This window comes from Neolamprologus brichardi, chromosome 4, assembly GCF_056152115.1.
Source record: "Neolamprologus brichardi isolate AB-2024 chromosome 4, ASM5615211v1, whole genome shotgun sequence".
NCBI classification, from domain to species: Eukaryota; Metazoa; Chordata; class Actinopteri; order Cichliformes; family Cichlidae; genus Neolamprologus; species Neolamprologus brichardi.
This window is the reverse complement of record NC_142107.1, coordinates 24,994,819-25,022,609: the sequence shown is the minus strand read 5'-3', so window position 1 is coordinate 25,022,609 and position 27,791 is coordinate 24,994,819. Positions and strand designations below refer to the sequence as shown.

General features: G+C 48.1%; 2 protein-coding genes across 3 annotated transcripts; both read right to left on the bottom strand.

Annotated features, from left to right (window-relative positions):
- Window positions 1-626: 626 nt before the first annotated feature.
- On the bottom strand, window positions 627-18,342 carry nlk1 (nemo-like kinase, type 1). Its single transcript, XM_087840158.1, has 12 exons — window positions 17,773-18,342; window positions 16,862-17,269; window positions 15,407-15,536; window positions 15,264-15,319; window positions 14,857-14,963; window positions 13,062-13,147; window positions 12,123-12,332; window positions 11,680-11,781; window positions 11,095-11,181; window positions 9,236-9,434; window positions 5,579-5,672; window positions 627-4,851 (listed from the first exon to the last, which is right to left on the bottom strand). The coding sequence occupies exons 2-12, from the start codon at window positions 17,167-17,169 to the stop codon at window positions 4,803-4,805; spliced, it is 1,428 nt and encodes a 475-aa protein (XP_087696284.1). The 5' UTR covers window positions 17,170-17,269; window positions 17,773-18,342; the 3' UTR covers window positions 627-4,802.
- A 1,421-nt stretch (window positions 18,343-19,763) lies between these two features.
- maza (MYC-associated zinc finger protein a (purine-binding transcription factor)) lies at window positions 19,764-27,044 on the bottom strand. Of its 2 annotated transcripts, none has more exons than XM_087840156.1 (8): window positions 25,969-27,044; window positions 24,203-24,377; window positions 22,837-23,228; window positions 22,314-22,570; window positions 21,472-21,535; window positions 21,130-21,301; window positions 20,585-21,043; window positions 19,764-20,471 (listed from the first exon to the last, which is right to left on the bottom strand). In XM_087840156.1, the coding sequence occupies exons 1-7, from the start codon at window positions 25,999-26,001 to the stop codon at window positions 20,718-20,720; spliced, it is 1,419 nt and encodes a 472-aa protein (XP_087696282.1). In that variant the 5' UTR covers window positions 26,002-27,044; the 3' UTR covers window positions 19,764-20,471; window positions 20,585-20,717. The 2 variants fall into 2 exon arrangements, with proteins under 2 accessions (XP_087696282.1, XP_087696283.1); XM_087840157.1 differs by having other exon boundaries at window positions 24,203-24,353; window positions 25,969-27,042.
- Between the last annotated feature and the right edge of the window lie 747 nt (window positions 27,045-27,791).

The following is a 27,791-nucleotide window of genomic DNA, read 5'->3' as shown; positions in this document are numbered from 1 at the left end:
CAGGTTAGAGACCAGACCCCGCCTCCCCCCGCCTCTCACTCTGGATGGAAATTTAAAGGAATTAAAGTATTACTAAATTATTTTGTAGTAAAAATAACTTTTAATGTTTGCTTCTCTTATTTTGAGACGTTGAGTTCTCCGTTTGTTTGATTTTCTGAATGTGATGCTTTCATCATCATTAACTAAAGTGTGCAGAAGAGGGAGGGTGGAGGATGAAGAGGGGGACTTCAGGGGAGGTCTGTGGATGATCCTCTGTGGCGCCACCTAAAGGAAGCAGGTCGTGACTACTTTGTAAATTTCTACACACACTGCTCAAAACATTACAACAGGGGAGGGAACTCGAGGCCTCGAGGGACGGCGTCCTGCAGGTTTTACGTGTGACCTCAGTGACCTCAGCATGTCCTGAAGTTCTCCAGAGGCCTGGCAATGAACTAATCATGTGATTCGTGTGTGTTGACCCAGGGTGACATCAAACCTGCAGGCCTGGAGTTCCCCTGCTGTAAAGTGTTTATTTTTTGGAGCAGAGTCACATGACTGAGGAAAGCCGACGTTTCAAAACTGGAACAACGACATGAGATCCTGCAGCAGCTGAAACGTCCCTTTAATGAGGCGCAGAGGAAACGAGCCAGAGTTTTATCCAGTGTCCATTTATTTATGTTTCTGTCATTCACTACTTTAACTCTAAACATTTTTTTAAGAAATTCAAGTATTTGTTGGGAACACAAGTCAAAAAAAAAAAAAACTTTGCTAAAACAAAGACAAAAACATCTTTTTTAAAACATCATATTTAGAATAATCAACACATCAAGTTTCTTTTCATAGAAGAAAAACGAGTCTAATCTCTACAGCAGAGCAGCCGCCGCGCTCCGTCCACCCGACGGCTGATCTGAGGACAGTGCAGGGAGGGAAAGACCAAACACGGGTCGCCTAAGCTGGAGGACCGCTACGACCACGACGACAGAAATGAGGAAAGAGACGAGTCCGGAGGAAAAACGCCCGAGTGACCACGCGTCTGTCTGAAGTCAGAGTCGCACTTTTAGTCGCTGCGAACATCTGCTGAACATCTGCTGAACATCTGCAGGCTGGAGAAACGACCGACTCATGAAGGAGACGACCGTCATCGACCTTTAACACAAATATGATTTGTGACCCAAACGTACTGTTTGATATTTACGTCACATGATGGTCGTGTTTGTTTACCTGCAAGCAACCCGAGGCTGCTCGGACCTGATTGGTCAACACAAACCAAAGTGTCGGAGTCTCTGGACGAGTGACACGATCACGCCGCCAAAAATAAACGTCGTTTTTTTAAGAACACAAAATTGTTTCCTTGAGTTTTCTTTAAGTTTCCCAAATGGCCGTTTTCCATAGTTATTATTGAGTTTACTGTAACAACCTGCAGACGTCTGCGGCGCGCTGCAGTGACACAACGCCAACATTCAAAGAAATTAACCAATCACACGACCTCCTGACGACGCGTCGGCGCCACTAATCTGTTCGTGCTCGTAATTTATAAGGAGGCTGAAAAAGAAGCTTCATGATGAACGATGTCCTCACACAGCCGAGCCTGCGCTGAGGAAGAGAAGTTGGGTGTGAGGTGGAAGGAAACGCCTTTGAGGTTAAGGTCAAAGGTCAAAGATCTTCACACAGAATTCCTCTGCAGGACAAACCAACCAGCAGCAGCGTTTCGGTCATGTGACTGAAGTCAGAGCTGCACACGTGCAGGTGGTTTTTTGTTGTTTTAAGGGACAGTTACGTAAACGTTCTCGTCTCCGGACTCGCGTAAAAAAAGAAAAACCCCAAAAAATCTAATTCGATCACAACAAACAAAAACAAAATAAAAGCCTGCTAATAAAATCACTTCCTAAAGATGAATTAAATAAAACGACCACAAAAGGTTTTCGTCATCTTCGACAAACTCAACCATTGCACAGCATTCAGACCCAAACGCTCTCCGCGGGGTAATAAATATACACATGCAGATATACAAGTCGCCCTCCGCGTTTCCACGGCGACGCAAGCTGAGGTTTCAGGGGTTCCAAGAAAGTTTAAAGAAACCAGGAGCGGCGAGGACGCCCGATCCCACCGAACCCAGGAAGCGAGCCACCGCGAGCTGTGGGTTCCCGCCGAGTCTTCACGTCGCAAAGTTTGTGAAACAAACAAACTTCGGCTGCTTCGTCGACCCTCAGATCCTAAAAAGCTTCTTTGCAGTCACACGGCACTAAATGGGTGGGGGAGGGGCTGCCAATCTCCAATCAGAAGCAGGCTGATGGATTACACGTCCTCAGACGTCAGCCTGCGGCTTCCTGATGGGATTTTTCCTTTTTCTTTACAACAAAATGAGAAACTGAAATCATTAAACTACTGAGAACATCAGGATTATTAATCTGCTGCTTTCACACACAGTGAAATCTGAGCCGTGTGCTTCAGCTTTAAACAGGCGTGTGAAACAGCAGCTAAAGCGGCGTCTGCTTTATTAGCGCGTTACCAAAACCACCAGCGGGCCCCTCAGACTGAAGGCCTGCAGGCTGCGACCAATCACACTTCAGGAGAGCCGTGAGCATCAGCTGATCGTCGACGCTTCGACGTTTTTAATGGTTTTGAAGCTACAAACATACGACTCCGCTTCCTGTCTGCGGCCGACACAGGATGGAGCGGTACAAGATAAATCGGGAGCTTTTACTCTGAAAATCCTCATGAATATTTTCGGTCTTGTTCCCACCGCAGGACCAAAAACCTTTTGAGGAACTCGGGTCATTTATCTGCGTTTCCTCCACAGGAGTCCAAACAAAGCCCAGAAACTCCCTTCAGCCACTTCCTGAAGATCCCAGCTCCGAGTCCTCCATCTGATGTTTTTGTAATTCTCATTTTGGCCACAAGGAGACGACGAGCACAGACTGCATTTAAAAGATGGATGTTGCTGCTGCAGACGCCGTTTGGTTAGTGAAGTCCCGTTTTGCACTCGTGCTTTTAGGCGGGAACGATCTGACTGAAAACAGCACATCCCGCTGAGCCTCAGATCACCGTGACGACCATAAACTACAAACCTTCATGTTTTATTATTTATGAGAAGCTGAGACCACAAACAGGAAAATGTTCGCAGAGCGACGCGCTTCTCTACAACTAACGCTTCCTGCAGCTAGGAGTCGCCCCCTGCTGGCCATTAGGAAGAATGCAGGTTTAAGGCACTTCTGCAGCGCGTTTTACAACATGCACAAGTGCCATTTAGCGCAGCACTTCCTGCGGCTGAAAACAAGTGTTAGAAAGAAAAAACTAAAGAGGGAAGCTGGAAAGACTCGTTTTCATCCTGACAAACACTTCAGATCAAACTAATCTGAGCTTCCAGAGTTCAGTAAAGGAACCGAGTTCTCTCAGATTTAGACGTGGGAACCCGATTACAGGGCTGAAGGACGGTTCCTGGGTTCTTGGGGCCTTTAGGCTCCTGGTTGGTGGAGGAAACGCACCGCTGCCGTCCCGTTAGCACACCGGGGTAACACCGCCGCCTCCTTTTGTGGTTTCACACAGTTCATCTACGAGGACACCTGAGCCTCCGCCTGACACGGGGAAAACAACAAAACAAAAAAACCCAGCAGCATTTCACCCACAGCGTCCCGTCCACACCGACTCAGAGCGAGCACGAGGTAAAAGTCACTGAATCTGGAGGAATGATGGGAAAAGTGGTTTCATTTCCCCTCCAGTTTATTCTTTTTATAGAGGCTTTTATTTTTCCAGGGATTGAGGTAACCTGCCACGGTGGAGACACACCCCTGTCAAACACTCAATAAATTAAAAGAAAACGTCACCGCCGTCACTTCCTCTTCCTGTTAGCGAGGGCGGAGGAGGCGAGCGGGGAAGTGTCAGAACACACGCTGAGACGGGAGGGAAAAGTCCGCATTAGGGGAGAAGCTGCCAAATATCTGCAGATCTCTTTCTGATCAGAACACCGCATCAGACGACTAAAAGCAGTCACAATTTCCTGTCGTCCTTTTCAAAATAAGAGTCTGCCACCACACAGCCTGGAGAAATGAAGCTGACGATGAATTCCTGATTAAACTCCTGCTGGACGAGGGTGAAGGGTGCTCGAACACACGAACCAAACAGCTCGCTGGGGAGGGGTGGGGGTGGGGGGGCAAAGGTAACCGTGTGCAGAAACACCTGTTGGTTAAAACCTGCTACATCTGTGAAATTGCATTATCATCGCCACGCGGACGCCATGAAGACGCCGCGAGGTGAAAACACAGTGAGTGATGTGGTATTTATAAAGAAAGGAAACAAAGACCTTGGCGATGTTTGGCGGGCGATGACGTCATACCGACCAACCCATTACATCATAGGCAGCCCCGCCCCCCACCGTGTTTATCGCCTTTTCGAATGAATCCGTATTGCACAGGCTGGAATGACTTCAAACATCAACTAAGCATCGAATCTACCAAACAGTTAAAATCTTTAAAGTCTCTACGAACACATGAAAATCCAAATCCAGTTCACTTCCTGTGTCTCACGTCAGCAGCTTTTTTTTCCTTTTTTTTTTTCTTAATTTGTTTTTTTTTTTTTTCCTTCTTTTTTAAGTTCAGCACCGAAAAACGCCGAGCGTCAGAAGTTTGGGTCGAATCACGGGGGAGGAAATATTTGAGGTTTTTCACGAGGTCCTGATGTGGGCGGGTGTGACGTTCTCCTCCAGGTGAAGGGGAAAAAGAAGAAGAAGAAAAGATGACCCAAACTCTTCAGTGCTTTCAGATGCCACAGCCAATGAAATCCCGTCTCAAACTGCCGTCGCTCCTCGAGATGCAGAGGAGCGCCGTTCATCTCTCCTCCTTCCTGGACACCTTAGAGGAGTGCCACGCAGTGGACCTGTGGAAACAAAGGGCGGGGCGACATCACAGTCCTCCTTAAAGAGACAGACGCTCATTTTTCTGTTAGAGACAATACTGAGGTCACCTTATTCAATTTAATGTATACAGCACCAAACCACAACAGCCTCCTCAAGGCGGTTTATATTGTAACCCCAACAATCAGACCCCTACGAGCACTTGGCAACAGTGGGAACAAAAAAACTCCCTTTTAACAGGAAGAAAGCTCCAGTAGAATCAGGCTCAGATGTGGAGGAGAGATGAATAACTAAATGCAGAGGTGTACAAACAGGGATTAAGGAAGAAGTCAAAGGAGCTTGGAGAGAAAAGCGTCTGGACTTCTTTAAGTTGCTTGAAGACGTTTCACCTTCATCTGAGAAGCTTCTTCAGTTCTTGGGTCAATGGTGGCGGGTGGCCGGTTAAAGCCATGTGGGAGTGCCCCCCCGCAAGAGGGACAATGGGATCTGGGACTCTCCACCATTTGACCCTAGAACTGAAAAAGTGTTTAAGACTTAAAAGTTGAATGAAGAAAACGCCTGTATGAGCTGCACTCGGTGACAGTAGGAATAAAGAACTCCTAAACAGGAAGAGACCACAAACAGAGCCGGATCAGGCTTATCTTGTAGTTTTGAGTCTATGTTATCAGTTTCAGCACAAACGCAGGGATTTTAACGTCGCCTTGTTTTCCTCAACCCACCCTGGAGTCCTGCCCTCCTCATCCTCCTCACCTGATGAAGGTCTTGAAGGCAGCACTCTGAGGATTGATGCACAGCGGCACCCGTTTGCCCTGCTGGTGCTCCGTGATGAAGCGATGGATCAACTCTGAGGACAGAAACGGGATCATCAGTCGCAAACATCACAAAGGAAGCTTACAGCTGCTCTTCGTTTTCATGCTACGGTTCCAGTTATGGAGGACAAACTGCAAAAATCGTTATATATATAAAAAAAACCACAGGATACCACACACACCACAAAGAATAATAAAATATCTACATTAAATACGGTATAAAAACAAATAATTTCAAGAGTTTCAAATCATCTCGATGATGATTTCTCCAGGTTTAGACCTCCACACTTTCACAGTGAAGGCTACTGCTCTCTCACAGAGTTACTGTTTGTTTGTAGGGCTTTTATTATGAAAGGTAAAGAGGATGTTTGTCAAAGACTTGTTTGACTGTGCGACATCAATCACCTGCTGCTGGGAAAATTAAAGTAAAAACCTGTAACAAACATTAGGTGGCTACAGCTCGGCCATATCATACCGTTCATGGTAATACCGCTACAATGTTGGGCAATGATAAGAAAATAAAATATGGCGTTAGAATATGGGCATGCGCAGTGCCTTTGTTTTCATACGCACATGGCCGAAAAGCATGGCAGCAACAGAGAATGAGAAGGGAGAAAGCGGATCGTTGAGTGAAACAGATGAACCAGAACTGGTTTGTAAAAATGCAACTTCAGTGATGTGGAACTGGTTTGTGTTTGTCCGTCAGATACACAACAAAGCACATTTTTTTTTGTACAACATGCAAGCGGTCCGCTGTTATTGCCGTATCTGTCAGACTACGGTGCTCGTAAATCTGGGAGTAATCTGTAGTGATGTGCGATACCACTGATTTCCTTTCCGATCCGATACCAAGTAATATTCAGGGTGGTGTCGACGATACTGATCCAATACCGATACTTTGTACAAAAATTGATTTTATTTATTGTATCTCAAATTATAGCGTCATAATGATTACAGGACATCAGATTTCTTGTTCTTATCACTTAATAATGCAGAGTTCATCATATAGAAATAAAAAAACTAAAGTTGTGCACTATTTGAACACCTTGCCTGCCTGCAGCACTAAAGGACTCTGTGAGAGAAGTCACCTGTCCTTCTCCTCCTCTTCAGTTTGCCTCAACATACGCTCGTCATATTCTGTGATATGATTTACTTTGAGGTGTTTGACGAGGTTAGTGATGTTGCCACAACCATACATGCCAACCCTCCCGATTTTTCCGGGAGAATCCTGAATTTCAGTGCCCCTCCCGAAAATCTCCCGGAGCCACCATACTCCCGAATTTCTCCCGATTTTCCACCCGGACAACAAAACTGAAAAACCATATCGCAGAATTCATAATTCAGCCCAGCCAATTCCAGTTTCCAGATAGTTTTAATATACTCTTATTTCTCTTTCTGGGTCACAAAAAATCTTTTAACATATTTTCAGGTAAGAATGTAGCTGTGTAAACTTCAAATATCTGAGCCGACCGACACATCGTTTTCAAACCCCCGCGGTCTTTCACTACTCGGGTTAAACATGATATACAAGTCACTTTGATAACTTAAAATGTTATTGTTTGGGCTTTTTCAGTGTTTTATTTGTTCGTGAGTAAATCGGTTTGGCTGAGATTAAAGTTATTAGATTAGATTAAATTAAATTTAACTTTATTAATCCCTCGGGAGGGTTCCTCCAGGGTTTTCACACAGCTAAATAAACGTCAAACAGAAAATGATTAAACAGAGAAGTTTACGTCAGCGCCCGGTTATATTTTAGATAGCAAGGAGCAGACGGCAGTTTCACTCCACCAAGGGAGCTCGTGCCGTACTACTTTCTTTAGACCGCAAAGGCCGGGTCCTCAGGTGGAAGCAGCCTCTGAATTTGGACACCTCTGCTGTATCCGGGCCGGCCAATAATAACGGTGACATTTAACGTATTTTATCCGATAAATAAACACTGTAAAATTTATTTATCGACCCCCCAACAGCCTTTTTGAATGTCTCCCTAATTCTGAGGTCTCAAGGTTGGCAATTATGGCCACAACACCTCACTTTTTGCCACATGTATCGCAAACCACGTCTCGGCTGTTTGTGGATGTAAAATATGTCCGCAAATTACTCCAATTACGCTCAGCCATTGTTGTGAGTGCGCAAGCCAGCTGCTGCGAGACATTTATACAGCCGTATTTCGCACATGACTATAAAAGGCGGAAGAGGAAGTAGTTCCTTTGAATGTAGACAATCCGAATGTTATAGTTTCTTTCCACTGTGTTCCTGTTAATGATAAACTACAAATTTACCCTAAACTACTAAAATATCGATATTTTAATGTGAGAATCGATTCTAGAACATAAATGATTGGTATTGGAGGAATCGATATTTCAGGATCGATCCGCACATCACTAGTAATCTGGGTCCTAAACTCCGTCTGATGATGGTCCCAAAGTCAAACGAACACTGCAGCATCACTGAGAGTTAAAAACTGTCTAAATTCTTTCATCTGTAATAAAACGATCAGTGTTGCTGCTTTACCAGGTGTAACAATCAAGTTTAACATCCAGGCATCCATGAAAACAGAATTTATTACACTTAACGGAGTTAGAAGTTAGCAGGAAGCTAGCTCGCTAGTTTCGCTAGTTAGCTAAGCATGATATAGCATGTTCTGACTGAGAGATTTCTGAAAAAATTCAAACGTACAGCTCTGCTATCACTTCCAACATAAATGAAGACAGAAAACTAAACAGCAGTGATGTTTGCAGGGTTACTGAAGTTGGGCTAGCTGCTATATAATGATGTGCTACATGATCGCTAGCTACACAGCTATGTTAGCATAACATAAACAGTGAAGCTGGAGGATGAACGCTAACTTTCTTCCACTTGATAAAAGTTAAGGTGAAGGTTCCTGATGGTTAGAGACAAATACAGTCGCATGGCAGGATGCTGTAAACGGACCAAACTTCAGTCAGGAGAACAACTGAGATAATCCATCCACAATACGAGGTTAGTCATTAATATACTGCAACAACATGGGAACAGAGCAGCTGTGATAGAATACAGCATTAATGAATCAATGGTACGGAAGTGGAGGAAGCAAGAAGAATGAGTAAAGTTTGATTTATCTGACTGCTTTGTTTCGCTTAATGTGTCTTATAATCTCGTGCAGCTTATGGTCCGAAAAATACGTATCTGACTTTTTTATTTGGCACACTGCAGTTTAATGTTGCAAAGCTCCTCTTTTTAACTTCAGTGGATATTCTACATGGTTATGCTCAGGATATGTCAGCACATTTCTACTGGAAATGCCTTTTGGTTAAACTTTCAGCAAAGAATTTGCATTTGCACTGTTAAATGTTTATATAGCTTTAATGCACAAAAAACAGCTGCTTGTTTAAGTGAAATAAATGGATGTTTTTTTGCACTAGTAAAGTTGTGGAGTTGTATTTTGTATTTTGTCTCGCATCAATTATATCATCAGTTATATTGTTTTCGCAAAGTTTCAAATATATATCGTGATAAATATTTTGGCCATGTCGCCCTGCTCTATACATGACCCAGAGCGAGTGGCGCATTCATGCTCAGACTGCCGCCAAAGGAAAGCATCACGGTGCCGCCGGCGTACCTTTTCCCTGCCACACTGACAGCAGGCTGTTCTCGTAGCTGTGGCTGAACGGACGCTCAGCGACCGGCTCAAAGTCCCGGGTGTAAACTCGCCCGCTGGGGACGGAGTAGCAGCACTGACACATGCAGGTGTGGTAACGCAGACGCCCTTCGTCCAGGTAAGGGTGGGAGAGGGCGTCGCTGCCCGAAATCCTCTTCGCCTGAAGAGAAGAGCAGAGGAACAGTGAATAATTCTCCAGCTGACGGATTCAGGTGAGACCTTCACCTGCAGTCACATGACCAAGCAGCAGCAAACCTCACTGAGCTGAAACTTCTCTCTGATTGGTCCTTCACAGGTTCACTCTGAGTGCTGATTGGCTGCAGAGGCTCACCTGCATGCATCTAAAGCCAGAGAGGGCGGAGCATGGGGCTCCCATGCTTTTAGTTTCAGGGCGAAGTCTGAATGCGACAGCGCTGTGTCGCCGCTTCCTGCTCGTCTTCCTCGTCGGGGCTCCGGCGCCTCGTCTCAGGTTTGAGTTTTCTCTCATTTGTGATGTTTAAAGTTCAGCAACACATTTAAATATAACTGCATAACCACAATAACAACATTGACCTCTTACTGGTCCATGTAACACACAGATATACACATTAGTTAGGAAGACGTCTGCTGGGTGGTAAAAGCATGTGAGTGCATTTAGTCTCAGTTTATTAAAGAGTTTGAATTGTCAAAAACAAACAATTTTAATTCAATGCTTTGTCAACAGAGGGCGCTGTTGAGTGTAGAGGAGTACAACATGACAGGACCAAGTACTGAGCCCTGTGCAACACCCTCAAGGAAACTACCAGTGACACACATTCAGCCGGGTGTGTCACGTCAACATCTGTCCTGCTGGACTAAAACCAGCGCTCAGCTCAGAGTGACACCTGAGTTTGGCAGTGGATCAACAGTTGTGCTCGATCGTGTCACCACCTTCATGGAAAGGCCGTGCACGTGCTGCTTTTCATACAGCACAAATATCCACAGACACAAGACGCAACCTGGGCACAGAGTTAAGGTCTCGGTGTGAGCAGAAGATTTAAAATGTCAGACGAGCTGCGTTAAACCCTCTGAGACGAAACACTAACAAAACAAAAATCAGTCCAGTTCCTCCAATGAAAGATGAGAATCTGCACTTCAAGCATCTGTTTGGTTTTTAAATCCACGGTGTTGAGAGAGAACAGCTGTGACAAAAGCACAGCTGTGGAAACATCTGGGCTGCAGTAGTGAGTTACATCACAATGATGCTTATCAGTGGGACAGAAACCTTCTTCTCCTGATTTAACGACAGTTCAAACACTTTTCTGTGCTGACGTCACCGAGTCGCCTCAGCTGTTACAGTGAACACTGTCCGGGGTTTTCCTGCATCCACAAAACAGCTTTTCTTCTTCTTCTTCTTTAAAAAATCAGTTTAATTTCCTCAGCAGTAAATATGATATCTGGTAACAGGAAGGCCAAACTGTGACGAGCTGGTGTTACTTACAAGTCCACAAGACCCGCTCGCCAAATCACTCGCCAAAACCCAGATATTTACCACCATCATGCTCGCTCTCTTCCGAGCTTCCTGCCAGGGTCGCCGACTCCTCTTCCTTCTTCTAACATCAAGAGACTCGTAGCCAATGGCGTGTGCCGCTCACCAAACTTACACCCTGAAAGAAGCGGCGAGGGCACCGAGCGAAAGCCGAGCTGCGACTTAAAGCTGTTCGTTAGAGTAAAACAGCTGCAGCGTTAATTCAGGCCGAGGCGTCCACGTTCGGGTCACAACAACATTAAACAGAACGAGCTGAAGGTCAGAGGACGACAGAGCGCCGGAGGAGCCGGACGTCAGCGCAGCATCAACTCACCGGATCGAAGACCAGCATCCGGCAGAGGAGGTGCACGGCCTCGTGGGTCGCTCCGTCAGACAGCATGTAGAGCACCGACAGCGACGGCTGAGGAGCAGAAAGAGCACGAACAACAAGTCAGACGGAGACGCTGAGACGATCAACAGAACGAACGCAGCAGAGTCACAAAGTTTTTAAACTCAAGTTTAAAAGAAGAAAACTTTCAGACTTCCTGGTTCAAGTGTTCGTGATCGTCTGTGGTACAAACGTTTCAAACTTCTGATGTTTGTGTGAATGTGAGTCTGTGCAGCTGCAACGCAGCAGAACTTCAGGTCACGTCTGATCTTCCATCAGCTGCTCACTGGTTTAACCTCACTCTCCCACATTTCCCAGTAAACCCACCTCATCACCTGGCAGACATTTTGGATGTGTAGCGTGTCTGTAAGCGTTACACAACCACCACGCGTTAGCGGGAGCTGCGGGGTGACCGAGTGGGCGGCGGCTGTGAACACACGTGGGTAATAAAAGAAAGCAGCGCGGCCTTCTTCCAGAGCAGAGAGCGGCGTGCTGCTGCTCAGCTCACGAGCACACCACGCAGTCACGTACCGGTTTGTGCGGCCCCCTCAGGATGTGGGCCCGGGCGCCCTCGCAGGCCGCTGCCAGGGCCGACAGAGGCGGCGTTCCCAGCAGGTCGGTGATCAGGTCCAGCTGCGACACAGAGACAAACAAAGGTTTGGATTTGGATCCTCAGAGCTGCCGCCATCTTTAATCCGACTTTCCGCGGCACGACTCAAACACGGATTCTGAGCCGAGTCCACAGGTGAAACATGTTCATATAAACTGAAGTTAGGGCTGACAGGTGGATGTACATCAGAAGTTCAAAGGTCAAAGTTACGCATACATACCTGAACATCATCTTAGCCACACCTCTGAACTACCAGGAGGAGGAGCTAACCCTGTCACCTGACTGCACTCTGAACCTGTCATCAGCAGCTTTTTTTGTTTTTAAATGAATGTGTTGCCGGTTGCCGTGGCGCCCGGCGTCTCACCTGCTGAATGGGACTCTGAGCCTGGAAGAGGATGCGTCGCCCCAGCAGCTCGGCGAAGATGCAGCCCACCGACCACACGTCGATGGCCGAGCTGTAGTGCCGGCAGCCCATCAGCACCTCCGGCGCCCTGTAGTACTGCGTCACCACCTCCTGCGTCATGTGACGTGACGGGTCGGGCTCCTCCACGCGCGCCAGGCCGAAGTCACAAATCTGAGCGAAACGGAAAAACGTCAACAGCTCCGAGTCACTCGAGCAAGCAGCTGATTGGTTTCCTCGTGTTTTGGAAAGGCGGCGACTTTTGTCCCTCCCACAGCGCGGCGTCAGGCCTAAACGCAGCAAAGACGTTTCAACGCCACTAAAATCGGAGTGACTGCCCAACGAGTCGTTTCCTCAGACTCATCGGCTCCTCCTGCGCGTGCTTGGCGTAGCTACAAACGCCGAGAGCAACGCCGTCTCTGAGCTGTGGCGTCTCATTGCGCCTAACAAACATCACCTGGTACAGGTCGGAAAAGTATCTGTTCTACGTGTTAATTGTTGCCACAACAATCGTGTTTTAAATAAAGCGCCTCATTGTTGTCCTTAAAACGCTCAAACAGACGCCCTCGTTCAGTCGCTAAACCCCGCCCCTTTTCCACTGCAGTTTCAGCTTTAACTGGTGATTTTATGAGCGGGAACCGCCTGCCACAGACTGGGGATCTGTGACCCCGCCCCCCGCGTAAACAGCTGTGATAGGCTCCACCCCCTGGATCATCAGAAAACCGTTCCAACGGTTTAGCCGCCAGCACCGACCGCGGTGGTTTTGCAGGTGTTGATTTTGCATCTCGACCGTAGCGCAGAGCAGCACAGGTTACCATGGCAGTGTACTTGGTAACAAGCGAACCGCCTTCGTAACCCCGGTAACCAGGCTTCGCGGCCTCTGATAGGTGAGTGCGGCGTTACCTTGAGCAGGCAGTTGCTGTTGACCAGCAGGTTTCCGGGTTTGATGTCTCTGTGCAGGATCCCAGCCGAGTGCAGGTACTTCAAACCTGGACAGGAAACAGAGGAGGTCAGAGTTTTAAGCCTTTACCTGCCGAACGCTTATAAACGTCTGGATCGACACGCGCCGAGGTCGTCGCCTTTATGGAGGAAAGAGTTAAAGTCGTCCTCCTGGTGAGCGACGACGTTTAAACCAGCGTCCCCGCGGTCCGCTTTATGCCCAACAACATTTTCACAGGCCGGCCTTTAACCCTTTAAAACCGGTCAGAGCAGCACGCTCTGTTTTGCGTAACTATTTTTAAATCCTGGTAGCTCTGCAACCACGTGAGCTAGCGCAATATTTTTTTTTGCATGTGAAACCGGAGGAGTTGTACTTACATCTTATGCCATCAGCTTGTCCTCGGTCACAGTTTCCTTCCACATATAGTTTTGCAAAAACTGCATAAAAAGCACTTGCAGCAACAAAAACATAATATTCCAGAAACACGCTTTGCCGATCCGATCAGCTGTTTGTAACACTTCCTACATTGGATTAGACGGCAGCGCGAACTATCGCATGTCCGCCATGACCTGCCCGAAACCGGAAGTGACGTCATTTTCGCGGAAATGTAGTTTTTTACGGTCCGGGCCTCAATGAGCCTATACTGGTGTTTTTAAAAGTTATGTTTGACTTTATGACTTTCTGTGTGGTTTCTGGGATGCTTAGGACTCATATTGCACTGCTGGAAATAGTTTATTTTGATGCATATGCTGCTTTTTTGCAAATTTGCATTATGATATTTATTTTCATTTTTCCTGCAGTATATAAAAATTGGTGTATTTCAAAAATAAAACTATGAAGACACTCAAAATAAATTTCCTGTGGTGGGAAACTATTTTGTGCAACTTTTTTGTATTTACAGTTTTGAGGGATAAGCCTCTTAAATTTCTCTAACTAGAAATATATGTTAAAAAAACAAAAACGATTTTCAATTTTTTATAGTTTATTGCACTTTTTTGCAGTGTATGTAATTACTATGCACTTAATGCAGACATATTATTAAAATCTAGGCTGTAATGGTTGTATTGATGTATAGCAACTTGAAATGCTCCAAAAATGGCTCCACAGCATGTAAACATATAATATAAGCTCTGGCGGACTTGGTTCTATGGTAGGTCTTAAAGGGTTAAGGTGTCGCAGATAAATACAACAAAATCAAACCGGCGCCAGAAGAAGAAGATTTATTCATAACACAGGAAAGACCCGGAGAAACCGAGCGAACGATAAAAACATAAATTTAACACCCGAGCCTCAACTCTCCGGGCCCGGGACTGGTCCACGGCCCGGGGAGCGCTGGTCTAAACCACCAGCATCACTGTGACGACTTCTTTCACTCGCCTCCGTTTCTGCTATTCTGCTTCCATCTCGAGACATCACACGCCACCGACCCGCCCGGCGAGGTGACGAGAACAACTCCCAGAACTACAGCAGGAAACTCACTTCCTCCAGTGAAGTTTTAAATTTCATCACTAATCTGAGATTTAAAGGGAAAGATGGAGGCTGCAGCAGGACACGCTGCTCGCTGCAGCTTATGAGACGCCACAGAAAAGTAAACAAAGCGAGGCAGCGAGACTGAACGGCTGTTTAAATATAGGCGAGACATTCGGAGGCGGATGATTGCCTCTTCAGGAGAGAGAGGGACGGTGTATTTAAATCTCGTACTGAACGCGAGTATGTCGCTCGGCCGTGCGGCGGCGGGACGCGAGAGAGCCGGCTCACCTCGGAGGATCTGGTAGAGGAAGACCTTGATGTGGTCGGTGGTGAGCGGCTGAGGAGACACGATCACTTTGTGGAGGTCGCTCTGCATCAGCTCTGTTATCACGTAGCTGCGGGCGGTGAGCAGTCAAGGAAAAAAAATAAAACGCACACGCACGGACCGACCTCCGCCTACACGAGCACGACGCATCGCCCAGCACCGGCCTCCGAGGCGGGGGAGCGCCGGGCCGCTCAGGAAAAGTGCCGATGTAACATTTTTTAGAAATGATGCACATTAAATATTCATCAGCAGCCTCGTGCTTCACGTCTGCGAGGAGCTGGATTTAGACCGGACACCGGCGGCTAAATTAAGCGAGTTAAAGGAGGACGTGAGGGAGAACTGAAACTGGGACAGAAGGACTGAAGGATACATCTCCTCGAAGCAGTCGATCTGCGGAGGCTGCAGAATGTCCAGAGCCGACAGAACCTGCACGGAGAGAGAAAAACGCCATCAGCTCAGCCTCTACATCCAAATAAGAGCCTCTTCAAAATAAAAGCGCCCGCAGGTCGTTACATTGTCGTGTTTGAAGAAGCACAGCATCCGCAGCTCTCTGAAGACCCTCTTGCAGGAGACCAGGTTCTGGAAGACGTTGGGCATCTTCTTCAAAGCCACCTTCCGGCCGTCCCGAGGATCGGTCACCGACCTGTGAGGAAACGAGGCGCACGCTTCCTGTCACAGTCCGACGACAGTTTAGGGTCGTTCAGTCTGCAGACAAACAGCTAACTGCTGCTCAAAGTCAATAAAGTTACAGCGAGTCACAGGTTCAGCACAGCCGGAGCGACTCGAGCGCTCGACACAAAGCAGGCCTCAGGCTCACGTCACACACCTGCATCAGCCTCACTGTGAAGCAGAGGCCACGTTCATATGGATGCAACTGCAAATTAGCCGTGTGTTCCTCATATGCTGATGCCCAACCACATACAGGGACGTGCACGCCACGGTGCCAGAAGATCAGGGCCAAACACTTTTACTACGACTGTTTAACCAACACGACTCATAAACGTACACAGGAAGCAGAATTAAAGCTTCACAGTAAAGGTGCTGGCCCCTCTTTGGGCTGCAGCGTCTCTGGTGGACGGCGCTAATCTAAAGACGAAGGAAACAAGCTGCTCGTCTGCACACGGCTTCACGTGGGAAAAAAATAAAACACTCAGTGAGGGGGAGCTCTGATTGGTCAGTTACATTAAAATGAATCCCTGTATGAGGTCTTTAAACCTCCAATGAGATTATTAAAGTAAACTGAACAAAGAGGAGCGGCATCAGCTCCTTTGACCTTTAACCTTTTAATAAATCTTGTTTCACTGAGCCTCTGCAGCACGCCATCGCTGCAGGCAGTGACGCGAGTGTTTCACTCACATTTAGCAGCACATTTCTGAATTAGCAGCCTGTCACAGACCCCCCCCCCCCCAGCAGCAGTGATGATGCTGTTGTAGTTTGCGTGGAGCCTCAGGTGGCCGTGGTTTGGTTTACAGTAACGATGTGCAGTTCTCACAGACAAACAGTTTTCCTCTCTCTCCAGCTCCTATACCAGCCGTGATGTTTACCTGCCAACGTTCCCGTCGTGAATCCAGCCCCACTTACATAACAGCAAACACATATTTTTCACCATTTTCTAACATGTTCTACACGACCTGTTGACTTATCGGCCCACTGACAACCAATCACACGGCTTTATCCAGAACACACAGCATGGTCAGGTTACAGCTGGGAGGCAAGGCCTCACGCTGCAGCTGTGCAGAGCATCAAAGGTCTAAAACCACTCAAACCAGCTAAACCAGAAACGATCAGAGGCTGGTGATGACCCCAGATGGAGATGAGGTGATGCCATCTTGTGTGGTGACAGTTTGAGCGCATGTAAACAAAGATGGAGCTGAGTTTCAAGTCTGCACAAACAAGATGGAAGTCGGAGCAGAGGGAGCTTTCTGACAGCAGGACTGAAGCGTGATTACGATCACAGCGTTTTCTTACCAAACAACTCCAAATGCGCCATAACCGATGGGCCGGTCTGGCTCCATCTCTGCGGGGCTCGGCACCTCGCTGGCTGGGTTGCTGTAGGGCTGAGGCACCGCCGCGCCGCCGCCGGTGCTTCCTCCGAGGGCTGTGGGGTGACGAGGGGTCCCTGCCGGGGCGGTGGGTCCGGTGAGGCACGGTGTGGCGCTGAGGCCCGTGGAGGGGGCTCCGCAGGAGGAGCTCACGCAGAAATACTTGTGGCCCAGCTCAGAGCCCGGAAATAGGTCTCCACACACGGTCTGCCGGCCTGCGCCGTGAAATGCCATCCTCCTCCCGGAGCACCACCCGGACACGGTCGCGTTATCTGCCGCTGCCTGCTGCTGCTAGGCTCGGAGGACCCGCAGCTCCCCGCTAAGCATGCCCAGCCTGTGAAGGAGGCAGACACACGTCAACGCGCTGTGGCTAAAAACACATTTAAACACGTTCACAGGCCGAAGTGTGCTAGTTAAATCCGGGCTAAATCCAGGCCCGCGGCGGAACGGACCTCCGACACAGCCGAGCCGAGCCACCTTTGTTTGTATCAGGCTGCTCTCACCTGGTTAGTGGAGCGGCTAGCATCCCCCGGCTAACTAACGAGTCAGCGTCCAAAAACAGAAATATAAAATAATCCACCCGCTGCTCCATCACCCAGCTCGGCTGCACAGAGACCACAGCACCCACTCAAGCACAACCATCCACACTCACTCTTATTTTTATTCTAAAACCAATAAAATAAAAACGCGTCCAGGCGTCCGCAGCTAACCAGCTGTTCTGGCTAACCAGTTAACCCCCCCGATGACCCACATAACCATCACCGGCCGGACGAGCTGACCTAGATCGACTAAGAAAGCGAGCTTTCCCCCGCGAGGTCCAAAAATGAGCCTACAAACCTGACTCGGTTAAGCAGCCGATAGCATGACACGGAAACGGGCTTAAAGAAGGCGAGAAAAGCCGAGTTAAATCCTCGAGCTAGCCGGGATGGTTAGCCAGCGGAGCCGCTAGCTGCAGCTAGCTGCGGGCTGCTCACTAGCTGGCCGCGGCGCCGTCACAGGCGGAGAAGAAGCGTCCATATAGGCGGTTTCTCCTCTTTTCCGGGTGGAGGTTCATCCAGCGGCAGGTTCCGAGCGGGGCTTCGACCCAGCAGGGCTTCGGCTCCGGACTACAGCGACAGCTTAGCCCGGCTAGCCTGTAGGAGGAGCAGGTGAAGCCGGATGGGGGAGGGTGGATGATTTTTTTTCCCACTCTGCTGTAAACACTGGGTGACAAATTAAAGGAAAAGAAAACCCAGAATAAACTTGGATAAATGCAGGTGCTTCCTGACACAGGTGCGCCACATGGTAACAGCCAATCAGCATCCAGCCCTGTTCTGCACAGGTGTGAACACATCAGGCAGGTTCAGCGGATTCTGGAGGCGTTTGAAATGGATAAACAGGGCTGATTGTTGGCGTCCATTATTGGTGCAAATTCTGGTATCGGTAGGAGCCCACGTAAACACACGGCCGCTGTCCCCGATAACAATGCCGATACTTTCATCCAGCTAATGTAGGGGAGAGGTGAATCATCATGTTTGCAAATTCTGAACACATTTTAATGAGCACTACATCACTGTTGTTTTTACTTTCCATAATAATTACATAACACAACAGAAGATATTTCAGAATATTTCATTTTAAAACATTTTTGGAGTCCTACGATGTAAATGTGCATCACCATCTGCTGTCTGTAACATAAAATAGACATCAATACAAATTCTATATTTATATGTATATTTTATAAAATGATCTTTTTCCCATTTAGTGGAGTAGTAGTATTTTTAATGTATCTTTCCATAAGAAAAAATTATTTAACTACGCACTGAAACAATGTATCGATCTGAGCGTTCATACACAGCCAGTATTTGGATTATTATATAATACTCTTGATAATTTTGAATCATATCTGTTTTGAATCATATCTGTTATTAACCTCTGTCTCTCTTCCACAGCATGTCTTTATCCTGTCTTCCTTCTCTCACCCCAACCAATCACAGCAGATGGCCCTGCCCCTCCCTGAGCCTGGTTCTGCTGGAGGTTTCTTCCTGTTAAAAGGGAGTTTTTCCTTCCCACTGTCGCCAAAGTGCTGCTCATAGGGGGTCATATGATTGTTGGGTTTTTCTCTGTATCTATGAAGCGCCTTGAGGCGACTTTTGTTGTGATTTGGCGCTATATAAATAAAACTGAATTGAATTGAAATTGAATAATCGGTCATCATTGGGTTATATGGAGGACTCAAACTGCCACAGTTTAACATAAATAACTCAAATACATCAAAATATATTTAAATTAATTTAAGTAGTATTTTATAAAATGTGGCAAAAATGTCTTTTAACCTGAATTAACAAATACAAAATATATAAATTTACAGGCAAAATAAAACCCATAAAATAAAATTCTTATCATCTGATTTATACTTTTTAAATATTGATTTGATATCAATGTAACACTGATTCATTCTTTTTTATATGGACTTTATGTTTTGAAGCCTTTCCTTACACAGAGCCCAGTATTACAGGAACTACTCTGTTTTAATCTGGAGGACTAACAAATACTTATATATTAAATAAAAGTACTTCCTATTAAAGGCAAACACAGTGATGCAGCAGACAAAGGGATTCATATATAAGGAAGGAAAGTCCTGAGCATAAGTTAGCGCTATCTCACCTCAGCCTGAGGCTCAGACTGAATAGAAACATTACGAGCCGCTAAATCGGAGCTAACGGGCCCGTTAGCTTCTCTGAGCCGGTTCACCGACACCTTTAACTTGTTTCAGTGCTTCAGACGAAACATCCACATTCAGCACCCACTCAGACACTGTGAAGATGACCTGAACTCGAGTCCACACGTGCGTTTTACTGCCTTTTAATACAGTAACAGTAACGAGGCGCTATGCACTATGCATCAAGTACAATCAATATGCACAGCCACAGAAAATGTGTCACCAGGTAGCTACAAATTACATGGCAGGTTCAAGAGTTACAAATCAGCATCCAGAGTAAGAACGAAGATCATACGAAGCAGAGAAGTTATGCACATTCAGTGTTCAGGGGGAATATCCACAAACAACTATCGGTCTGCCGTTATCTGCTTTATAAAAGTGTGTATGTACAGCGTGGGCCGTCAGAAACACCTGCTCCCCGCTCAAAGGCAAACCGGACACCGCTCGGCAATAAATTAGAAGAGAAAATGAGATAAATCGTGTTACTGAGGTCTCTGGGCCAGTTTCCTGGTGTTAAACACGGATATCGTGGATCAGAAATGGTGTAAAAACGGCGACGGCGGCTTTACAAAAATCAAGAGCGGCTGAAAATGAAAACAATGAAGTGATGATAACAGCTAAGCGCCAAGCTGGAGAATAAAAATACACATTAGTTAATAACTGATGGGTCCTCTGTGCAGGACTCCAGAGTCGGTAGTGTGAACGCAGAGAGCGCCTCCCAGTGCTGGAGGCCGGTCAGCTGACGGAGGCGGGCGTCGCGGGAACGAACAGAGGTCGCCGTCCTCACAGCGCCACGGAGAAGTCGAACCTCCATCCAGATGTGTCAGGAAACAACCTGAGACAGAAAAATCAGAGCTCACCTCATTTCATAAAAAAGGAGCAAAGCCGCTGCAGCGAGTCCAGGACTACAAACATGGCGCCATTAATGAGCAGAATGGATCCACACACCTGCTCCGGTGGCTCCTCCTACGTGTCCTTGCTTCCTTTTGCCTCGACTCCTCCGACTCCCCCCTTGACTCCACCCCACCTCCCTGCAGTCCCACCCCAGCTCTCCCCTGCCCCCACTCGCCCCCCCAGCGTGCTAGCTGTGGGGCTGGGGGGCGATACCGGAGCAGTCAGTGACCAGCAGTCCCACTGTGCTAGCGCTGGACACCGTGACCGCCACGCTGGTGGTGCCCACGGGCCCCGTGCTCGTCTGGTTGGGGGTGGGGTCGCCCTGGTTGGCGTGGGTGCCCATGTGACCCTGGAGCTGCGTGGCCGTCTTGCACTGTACCCCGCACAGCTGGCAGAGCAGCACGCCGCCGGCCCCGGTCCCGCCGAAAGCCCCCCGCGCCCCGCCGCTCTCCTTCCACTCCTGGCCGTGGTGCTTCTGGGCGTGGACGCGCAGGTAGGTGAGGGTGGTGAAGCCTGCGGGACAAGAGCACACGGACACGTGAAGGCGGGGTGACGGCGGACTGTCGGTGGCGCTTCCTCGTGACGCAGCCGTGTCTTACTGCGGTTGCAGAGGTGGCAGGCGTGGTGCTGCGATTGGTTGTGGACCCGCATGTGGTCGGTGATGTAAGCGGCCGACAGCAGCTTCCCGCAGATGTGACACGGCACCTTCTCCTCGTGGCGAATCAGGTGAGCACGGAGGCGATCCCGTGTGGCAAACGCTGACGTGCACGTCTGCAGAAAACAGGAAGGCGTGGATGAAACGAGTGAAATTTTCAAAATAAGACGTAGTTGCTTATAAAAACTCTATAAATGTAAAATTTGATGCTTTTTATTGAAATTTTGACGTTGTTGTTTTCTGAATGCAGGACTGGCAGAAACAGGTCAACAGGTGGGGGTGTTACCGTGCACTTGAACGGCCTCTCTGTGGAGTGCACCTGTCGCACGTGACTGTTGAGGTGGTCCGGCCTGAAAATGCAAACAAGACTGAGATTCATTTTTTTTTACTGTTTAAATTGTAATAAGGTTTAAAGCATTATTAGGGGCGTGGCCTCTTTGACTGACAGGCGGCTGTAGCTGCTAACTGTGTGCCAATGGAGCTTTTTTAATGACATCATCTGACCAATCACACGGCCGCTCTCTGAGCTCCAGCTTAGGTGGGATTCTGGGATCACGATTGGATGTTACTAATTGGCAGGTGTCTGTGTGCTGGAAACAACCAACATGACGGCAACTATAAAGCTAAAATCCAGAGTAAAGAAATTGACGGATGACATCATGGTGGTTGCAGCCATCTTTTATTTACAGTGTGTGTTTGTCTGGCTGTATAAAGTCTGGTTATGAACTAACTTATAAGCTGTGGTGTGCGGGGACACTGCTTCAGTTCACTTGGACGCGCTCAGTGAACAGCTGATGACTTCATAGGTTCAGGCATTAAAGTCGTGGAGCAGCATAAACTGTATATAGACGAGGGACGAGGCAGCTGTGAGCAATGAGGTCGAGCTGTTCCCATTTTCTCTTTCGGATGTTAGGACTGAAACTGGGGGACTCAACTCGTCTTTGTTTTCCTGTTCTCATCAGTTTGTGTTCAACGAGACTTGAAATCAGAGGCTAAGATCAGAAGCTCATCAGGACAGAGTCCTGAATAACAGTCACATCTACGTCTTTCATGCTAAATGTGAGCGGCTACATATACGAGCTCTCCGTGAGGAGTTAACGTGGCCCGAGGAGCGGATGGCGCTCGTACCGAGAAAAGGCCTTGGCGCAGTGCGGGCAGATGTACGGCTTCTCCACGCCGCCCTGGTGCGAGCGCACGTGGTAGCTCATCCTGTCTTTCCTCTTGAAGCGCTGCTGGCAGATAGGGCAGGAGTACGGCTTCTCGTCCGAGTGGGACAGCCGGTGGCGGTTGAGGTGGTAGACGTCCCTGAAGGCCTTTCCGCAGGCCTCGCAGGCGTGGTTCTTCCTCACCTGATTGGTGCTGGGAATGGGATTAGGATTGGGATTCTGCGGGAAGAGGCAGAGAAGTTCAGTGGTAAATACACTCTGCTGTCAGAGGCCTCTCTGCTCCCGGCATCAACACTAGCTGATTATGATGCTCGTCTGAGGTTTTCTGATGTTTGATCCACAAAGATTTAATTCAAATTGTGTGTTTATAAGCGTGAGTGTCAGCGGCCATGTTTCACTTCCTGCAGCTGCCGCTGGCATCAAAAGGCCCTGAATTGTCCTTTAATCTTGGCCTTACTCTCTGGCTCTCTTCCCGGTGAACCCACCTGCTCCATGGACCCAACGACAACAACGGCTGCCTGGATGGGCTGAGGCGGCGCAGCCATGGTTACTGTTGCCGGGGCGATGGACACAGACACCGGCTGGCCCTCCTGGTTGACGTGCTGGCCGGGCTGGGGGAGGGTCTCTTGGCCGGGAGCCGCGGGAGGGGGAGGAGGCTGCTGCGGGGGCAGGGCGAGGTGGAGGAGGGAGAGCGGGACCGTCTGCTTCTCCACCCGGCCGGCCTTCGCTCCGTCCTCCTTCTCCCGGGCCGCCCGGTCCTTCATCTTGATGCCCGTGTGCACCGACTGGTGCCGCCGCAGGTTGTAGCTGTTCTTGAACTCCTTGTTGCAGGTGGCGCAGATGTGGGCGGGCCGGCTCGGCTTGGTGAGCGGTTTGACTGGCGGACATTAAAGTCACATTTTAGTCACAGTCAGTGCACTCTGAGGTTAACATTCGTCTGAAGAAACGTCGGAATTTACCGACTTCAAACTAATCCTGTTACACTGGTTTGTAAACTGTTGGACAAACTGAGCTCTGACACAACAAACAGACAAAGAAAAGATAAATTCCTGACGTGTTTATTTCTTTGGAGATTTACAATCTACGGAAAACTGAGCCGTACTCATGTACGGGGGACAAAAAGTGTCAACACAAATAACTGGAAGCATTTTTAACCATTATGGGAAATATTGTGCCATAATACAGGGAAACCCTGCTGCTTAGCAACAAATCAAACCAATCAACTGCTAAAAAACACAATGTTGTGCAGAGCGGACAAAAGATTTGAAGCTTTTCTGGAGAAATTGAAATAATTTCAATGAATTCTGCAGATCTGAGTAAAATCATTCAACATCTTTGGGCTTGAAAATGTGTCACTTTTTTAATATTGTTAAATATACTGTATATTTAACAACTTTGTACAGCACGTAACATTTGCAGCTGTAATCTTCAGTCATAATAATAAATATGAAAATGAAAAACATGCAAGTTTTAATGTATGTATTTATTTTGCAGCTCTAACCTCAAAAATGTTCTTTCTTGTGTTTCTGTAAACAGGCTGATTAGTGAAACTTGGGTGTTTGGTTTCCCCTCACAGCTCAAACGTCTCCTGCACATCGAGTAAAAACTAAAGTCACTGATCCTCTGAAGTAAATCAGAGGAAATAAACCAAACACGAAGCCTGTTTTGTGCTCGTGAACTCCGACTCTGACAAGCGTGCAGAAAAATAAAATCTCCCACTGATAACCAAACTGCTGACGCTGCAATAAAAGCCCAGAGTTCAGAAGACAACCTTTAAAAACGTCAATATCGGCCTGTTGGAACAACTTCAAACACGTCAGTGATGAGGTTTAAACCCCGCCCCATCCTCACCTGGCAGCGGCTCCTCGCTCAGGGCGGCGGTGTCGACGGTGGACGGCGGTGTCACGATGTGCTCGCCCGGAGGACTCTGAGCCGAGCCGGTCAGCTCCGGCAGCAGCTCCGACTGTAGCGGCGTCTCGGGCTGACTCTGAGTCGGAGGCGTCTGCCGGAGGTCAGTGAGAAACATCTGAATCAACACACACAGCCATTTACACCTGAAACATCCAGAAGCTTATTTACTGTAACAGTGCATACAGGGCAGGTGAGGGCGTGACACCAAAGGTGTCTACAAAGTAAACCAACATCTATAAATGACTGAATGTGTCATTAAATGCATCAAAAAGGACATTAATGATTAAAGTTTTGATGACAGTGACGACAGGTGTGACGACAGGTGTGACGACAGGTGTGACGACAGGTGTGAGAGGGCGAGCTGAATGCGGAGGGAGAAGGTCCTGGCCTGAAACAACATGACATTATCTGAATGATCTCCAGGCTGACAGCTCTGTGGAGGACTTCATCGGTGAGACGTGCAGAGTGCAGGAGAGCGCTCGGCTCTCAGTGAACCACGGCACATCTGGAAACACCAGCTCCGTCTGGAGCAAAGCAAAACTCTGTGACCCGTTTAAGCTTTGAATGATGACGATAAGATCCCCGAGGTTCTGTGATGGGTCACAATAACCTGACTTCATGCAGGAGTCTGACAGCCCAAATTTCTTTTGCTTACAAAAAGAGCTCAGTATCTGTCAGCCCTGTGCAGCGCCCTCTTCAGGTCACCCCACAGATTTCATCTTCAGCTTTCTAGCAGACGCCCGGGAGCCCGATGGTGCCACCGCCGTGCTTTGCCATGGCCGTGGCATTCGTTCAGTGATGCACGGTGTTGTTTCTGTAGCTTTCAGAAATACAACCAAAAAGTTCAACCTTGGCCTCATCAGACCACAATGACACATTTTTTAAGAGTGCGCTGAAAAGTTTCTCTCCGTAAGAGAAACAGCTCAGAGCTCAGACGTGGGAACATCTGGCCTCTCAGAACGGCTTTCTTCTTGTCTTTTTGTTTTAGCACTGCCTGGCTAATTAAAAACCAGCCTTCAGAGGTTATAGGTCACAATCAAAGTGCAAAAAATATTTAGCTTGGCCTAATTTGTTTTCACTTCACACAAACCAGCCGCAGCAGAGCTGCAGAACCAGTTTATGCTTCATGGGTCTTATGGAAGCACGAGAAGAAGCTGTCATGTGCTTCGATACTTTGGCCAAAAGTAAAACACTTTTACTTACACTGATGTTCGACATGAAGTTCGATTACAAACTAAAGCGGGTCGAGGCGTTTCTAAAGGGGGCGACGAGTATTTATTTGCCCCCTAAAGGGTTCATGCAGAGTGGCTGTAGCTCAGGAGGTAGAGCAGGAAGGTTGGTGGCTGGTCCCCCTCGTCTGCCCCCCAAGTTGCTCTGCGGTGTATGGATGTGTGTGATTGTTAGTAGGCGCTTGTGTGAATGTGTATAAAGCGCTCTGAGTGCTGCAGGGCAGCAGAAAAGTGATATATAAGAGTGAGTGAGGACAAACACAAACCCTTCTCTCATTTTCAGGGGACTGAGAGGTTAAATAAGGAGGCAGTGCCCCGGGTGAGAGGTCAGCAGGATCAAAGTGGAGACAAGGGGAGCCACACCAACAACTCCCCCTGACCCCTCCGTGACCTCCCCACCTGTAGCAAAGCCCAACGGCCCCCACCCGCCCTCAAAAAGCCCAAACCACGCAGCAGCCGCGGGAATTTAGCACTCACCTGAAAGAGGAAATTACTCCAGGAGGTGTCCATCCTGAAGGAGACCCAGCTGGGGACCGAAGAGGAGGAGGAGGAGGTGGAGGAGAAGGAGGAGGGGGAGGTAGAAAAGCTCCGGGAGCTGCTGTGAAAACAAAACGCGAGGCCTGTATGGCAGCTCCCCTCCACCGACAGGGGAAATGAGTCCCAAAGCCCTGACACTTCTTAGAGAAGCGTCCGAGAGGCAGGAGTTAATATGGCAGCTAAACAGTCACTGAGCAGATGCTTCTGTAAATGCGACAGAATGGTTGGTCTCATGCGTACTTGCTTTAATGGTGCGGTTTAATTTAATTTGCTTATGTCGACTGGAATAAAAATCTGCATGCAAAGTATTTTAATGGCGAAGCCGAGCAGTCGAGACGTGCTAATCATAGCAGCAGCTGTTCGGGACTCGTTTTATAGCTCCGACAAGGCCGCAGCGTCGGCTTCCGAGCCTCGGAGTTGCGTAGGGCGCGTCCCCCGGCTAGAGCGCTCCCGGTCGGCCGCGGTCCGTGGCTCCGCCTCGGTGTCTGAATCGACAGGATGACATCTTTCTGTTTTTTTCAAACCCGCTCCCTCGCGCTCCCTCTCGCCCTCCCTCCCTTCGCTCTTTCTTCCTTTTCTTTTTTTATCTCTTCTTCACCCCCTCTGTCCCTCTCTGCTTTAAAGGGAAAGTATTTGGCGTGTGCACCCTCCTCGCGGACCCCGTCTCGGCTCGTCTCGTGCCGCGCCGTCCCTCTCGCCCCCGCCACTTCTCGGTAGGCCGACAGATAATCAAATCCGACATTTATGGGATCAGCTCGGCCGTTAACTCCGCCACTTCGCTTAAAGGAACCCGAAAACTGGCGCTGCGCTGCGGGGAAGAGGTGCCAGGCGGTGATCCGAGCCGCGTTCGCGCCAAACTCTCCGGTAAAATGGTGTCGGGTTCGGCTAAAATGAGCCTTTATCCCCGAGCATCTTAAAGGTAACGATGCGCGCAAGTGCAACAGCTGGATGTAACCTCAAAACACATGACGTCCGTCCGTGAACGGGCCACACCGCGCGGCCCGCCAGACTCCATTCAAAAGACTCTAAATTCGCGTCTCCGGCGGACTTACTGCACGATTGAGTGCTGACAGTAACACAGCCACGACACGGAGGACATCCCCACGAATCCGGCCGACTTTAAATGAGCACAGCTGGATTTTATTATTTTATTGTTCAGCCATTGTAGTGCAGTTATCCTGAGCTCCTGTAACGCTAAATGCCATTTTCTGCTTTCTTCACACTTATTAAACTAGTTTTATTTTGATTTACTTCATTCATTGAGGTATTTTATTTACTTTTTAAAATTTGTTTACCTTGTTTATAAAATTGTCACTTCCATTTTATTTAGTTCTTTTATTTGTTCATTTTGTCTTTGGCTGGTGTAACAGGGATGTCCCGCTGTTGTAATAAATAACGTTGATGTGATTTTCTCTCAAAGTGAGGAACGTGTCAGCACTAATATTCAGATGAAAACAGCTGTTTTATTTTTAATGTGAGACTGAATGGAAGGTGAAGGCGGCCCTCGGTCTCCAGGCTGAAATACAGAAAAACAATCACAAGCAGCTGCACTTCTGCAGACGTTTTAAAGAGAAGCCCAGCTGTCCCGTGGCCCTGCAGGTCCAGGTGGAGTGACCAGGTGCCCCTCTTTAAGTGGCTGCTCAGCAGTTTTATTACCTGTCCACTTGCAGGGACACTCCCACACTCCCGAATCACAGTTTAAGTCAACGTTCAACTACTGTTCAGGACTTTTAAGAAACTGGTTTTATATAAATAACAGTGGT

Bases quoted from the DNA above. Each gene is read 5' to 3' on its own strand.
- maza (XM_087840156.1), bottom strand. From the start codon at position 26,001: ATGGACACCTCCTGGAGTAATTTCCTCTTTCAG. The intron at 24,378-25,968 runs GTGAGTGCTAAA...GTGTTGATTCAG, and splicing joins GGAGTAATTTCCTCTTTCAG to ATGTTTCTCACTGACCTCCG. The intron at 21,302-21,471 runs GTAACACCCCCA...TGTTTTCTGCAG, and splicing joins AGAGGCCGTTCAAGTGCACG to ACGTGCACGTCAGCGTTTGC.
- nlk1 (XM_087840158.1), bottom strand. From the start codon at position 17,169: ATGGCATTTCACGGCGCAGGCCGGCAGACCGTGTGTGGAGACCTATTT. The intron at 11,782-12,122 runs GTGAGACGCCGG...TCTGTGTCGCAG, and splicing joins CTCAGAGTCCCATTCAGCAG to CTGGACCTGATCACCGACCT. The intron at 4,852-5,578 runs GTGAGGAGGATG...TTGTTTCCACAG, and splicing joins GCCTTCAAGACCTTCATCAG to GTCCACTGCGTGGCACTCCT.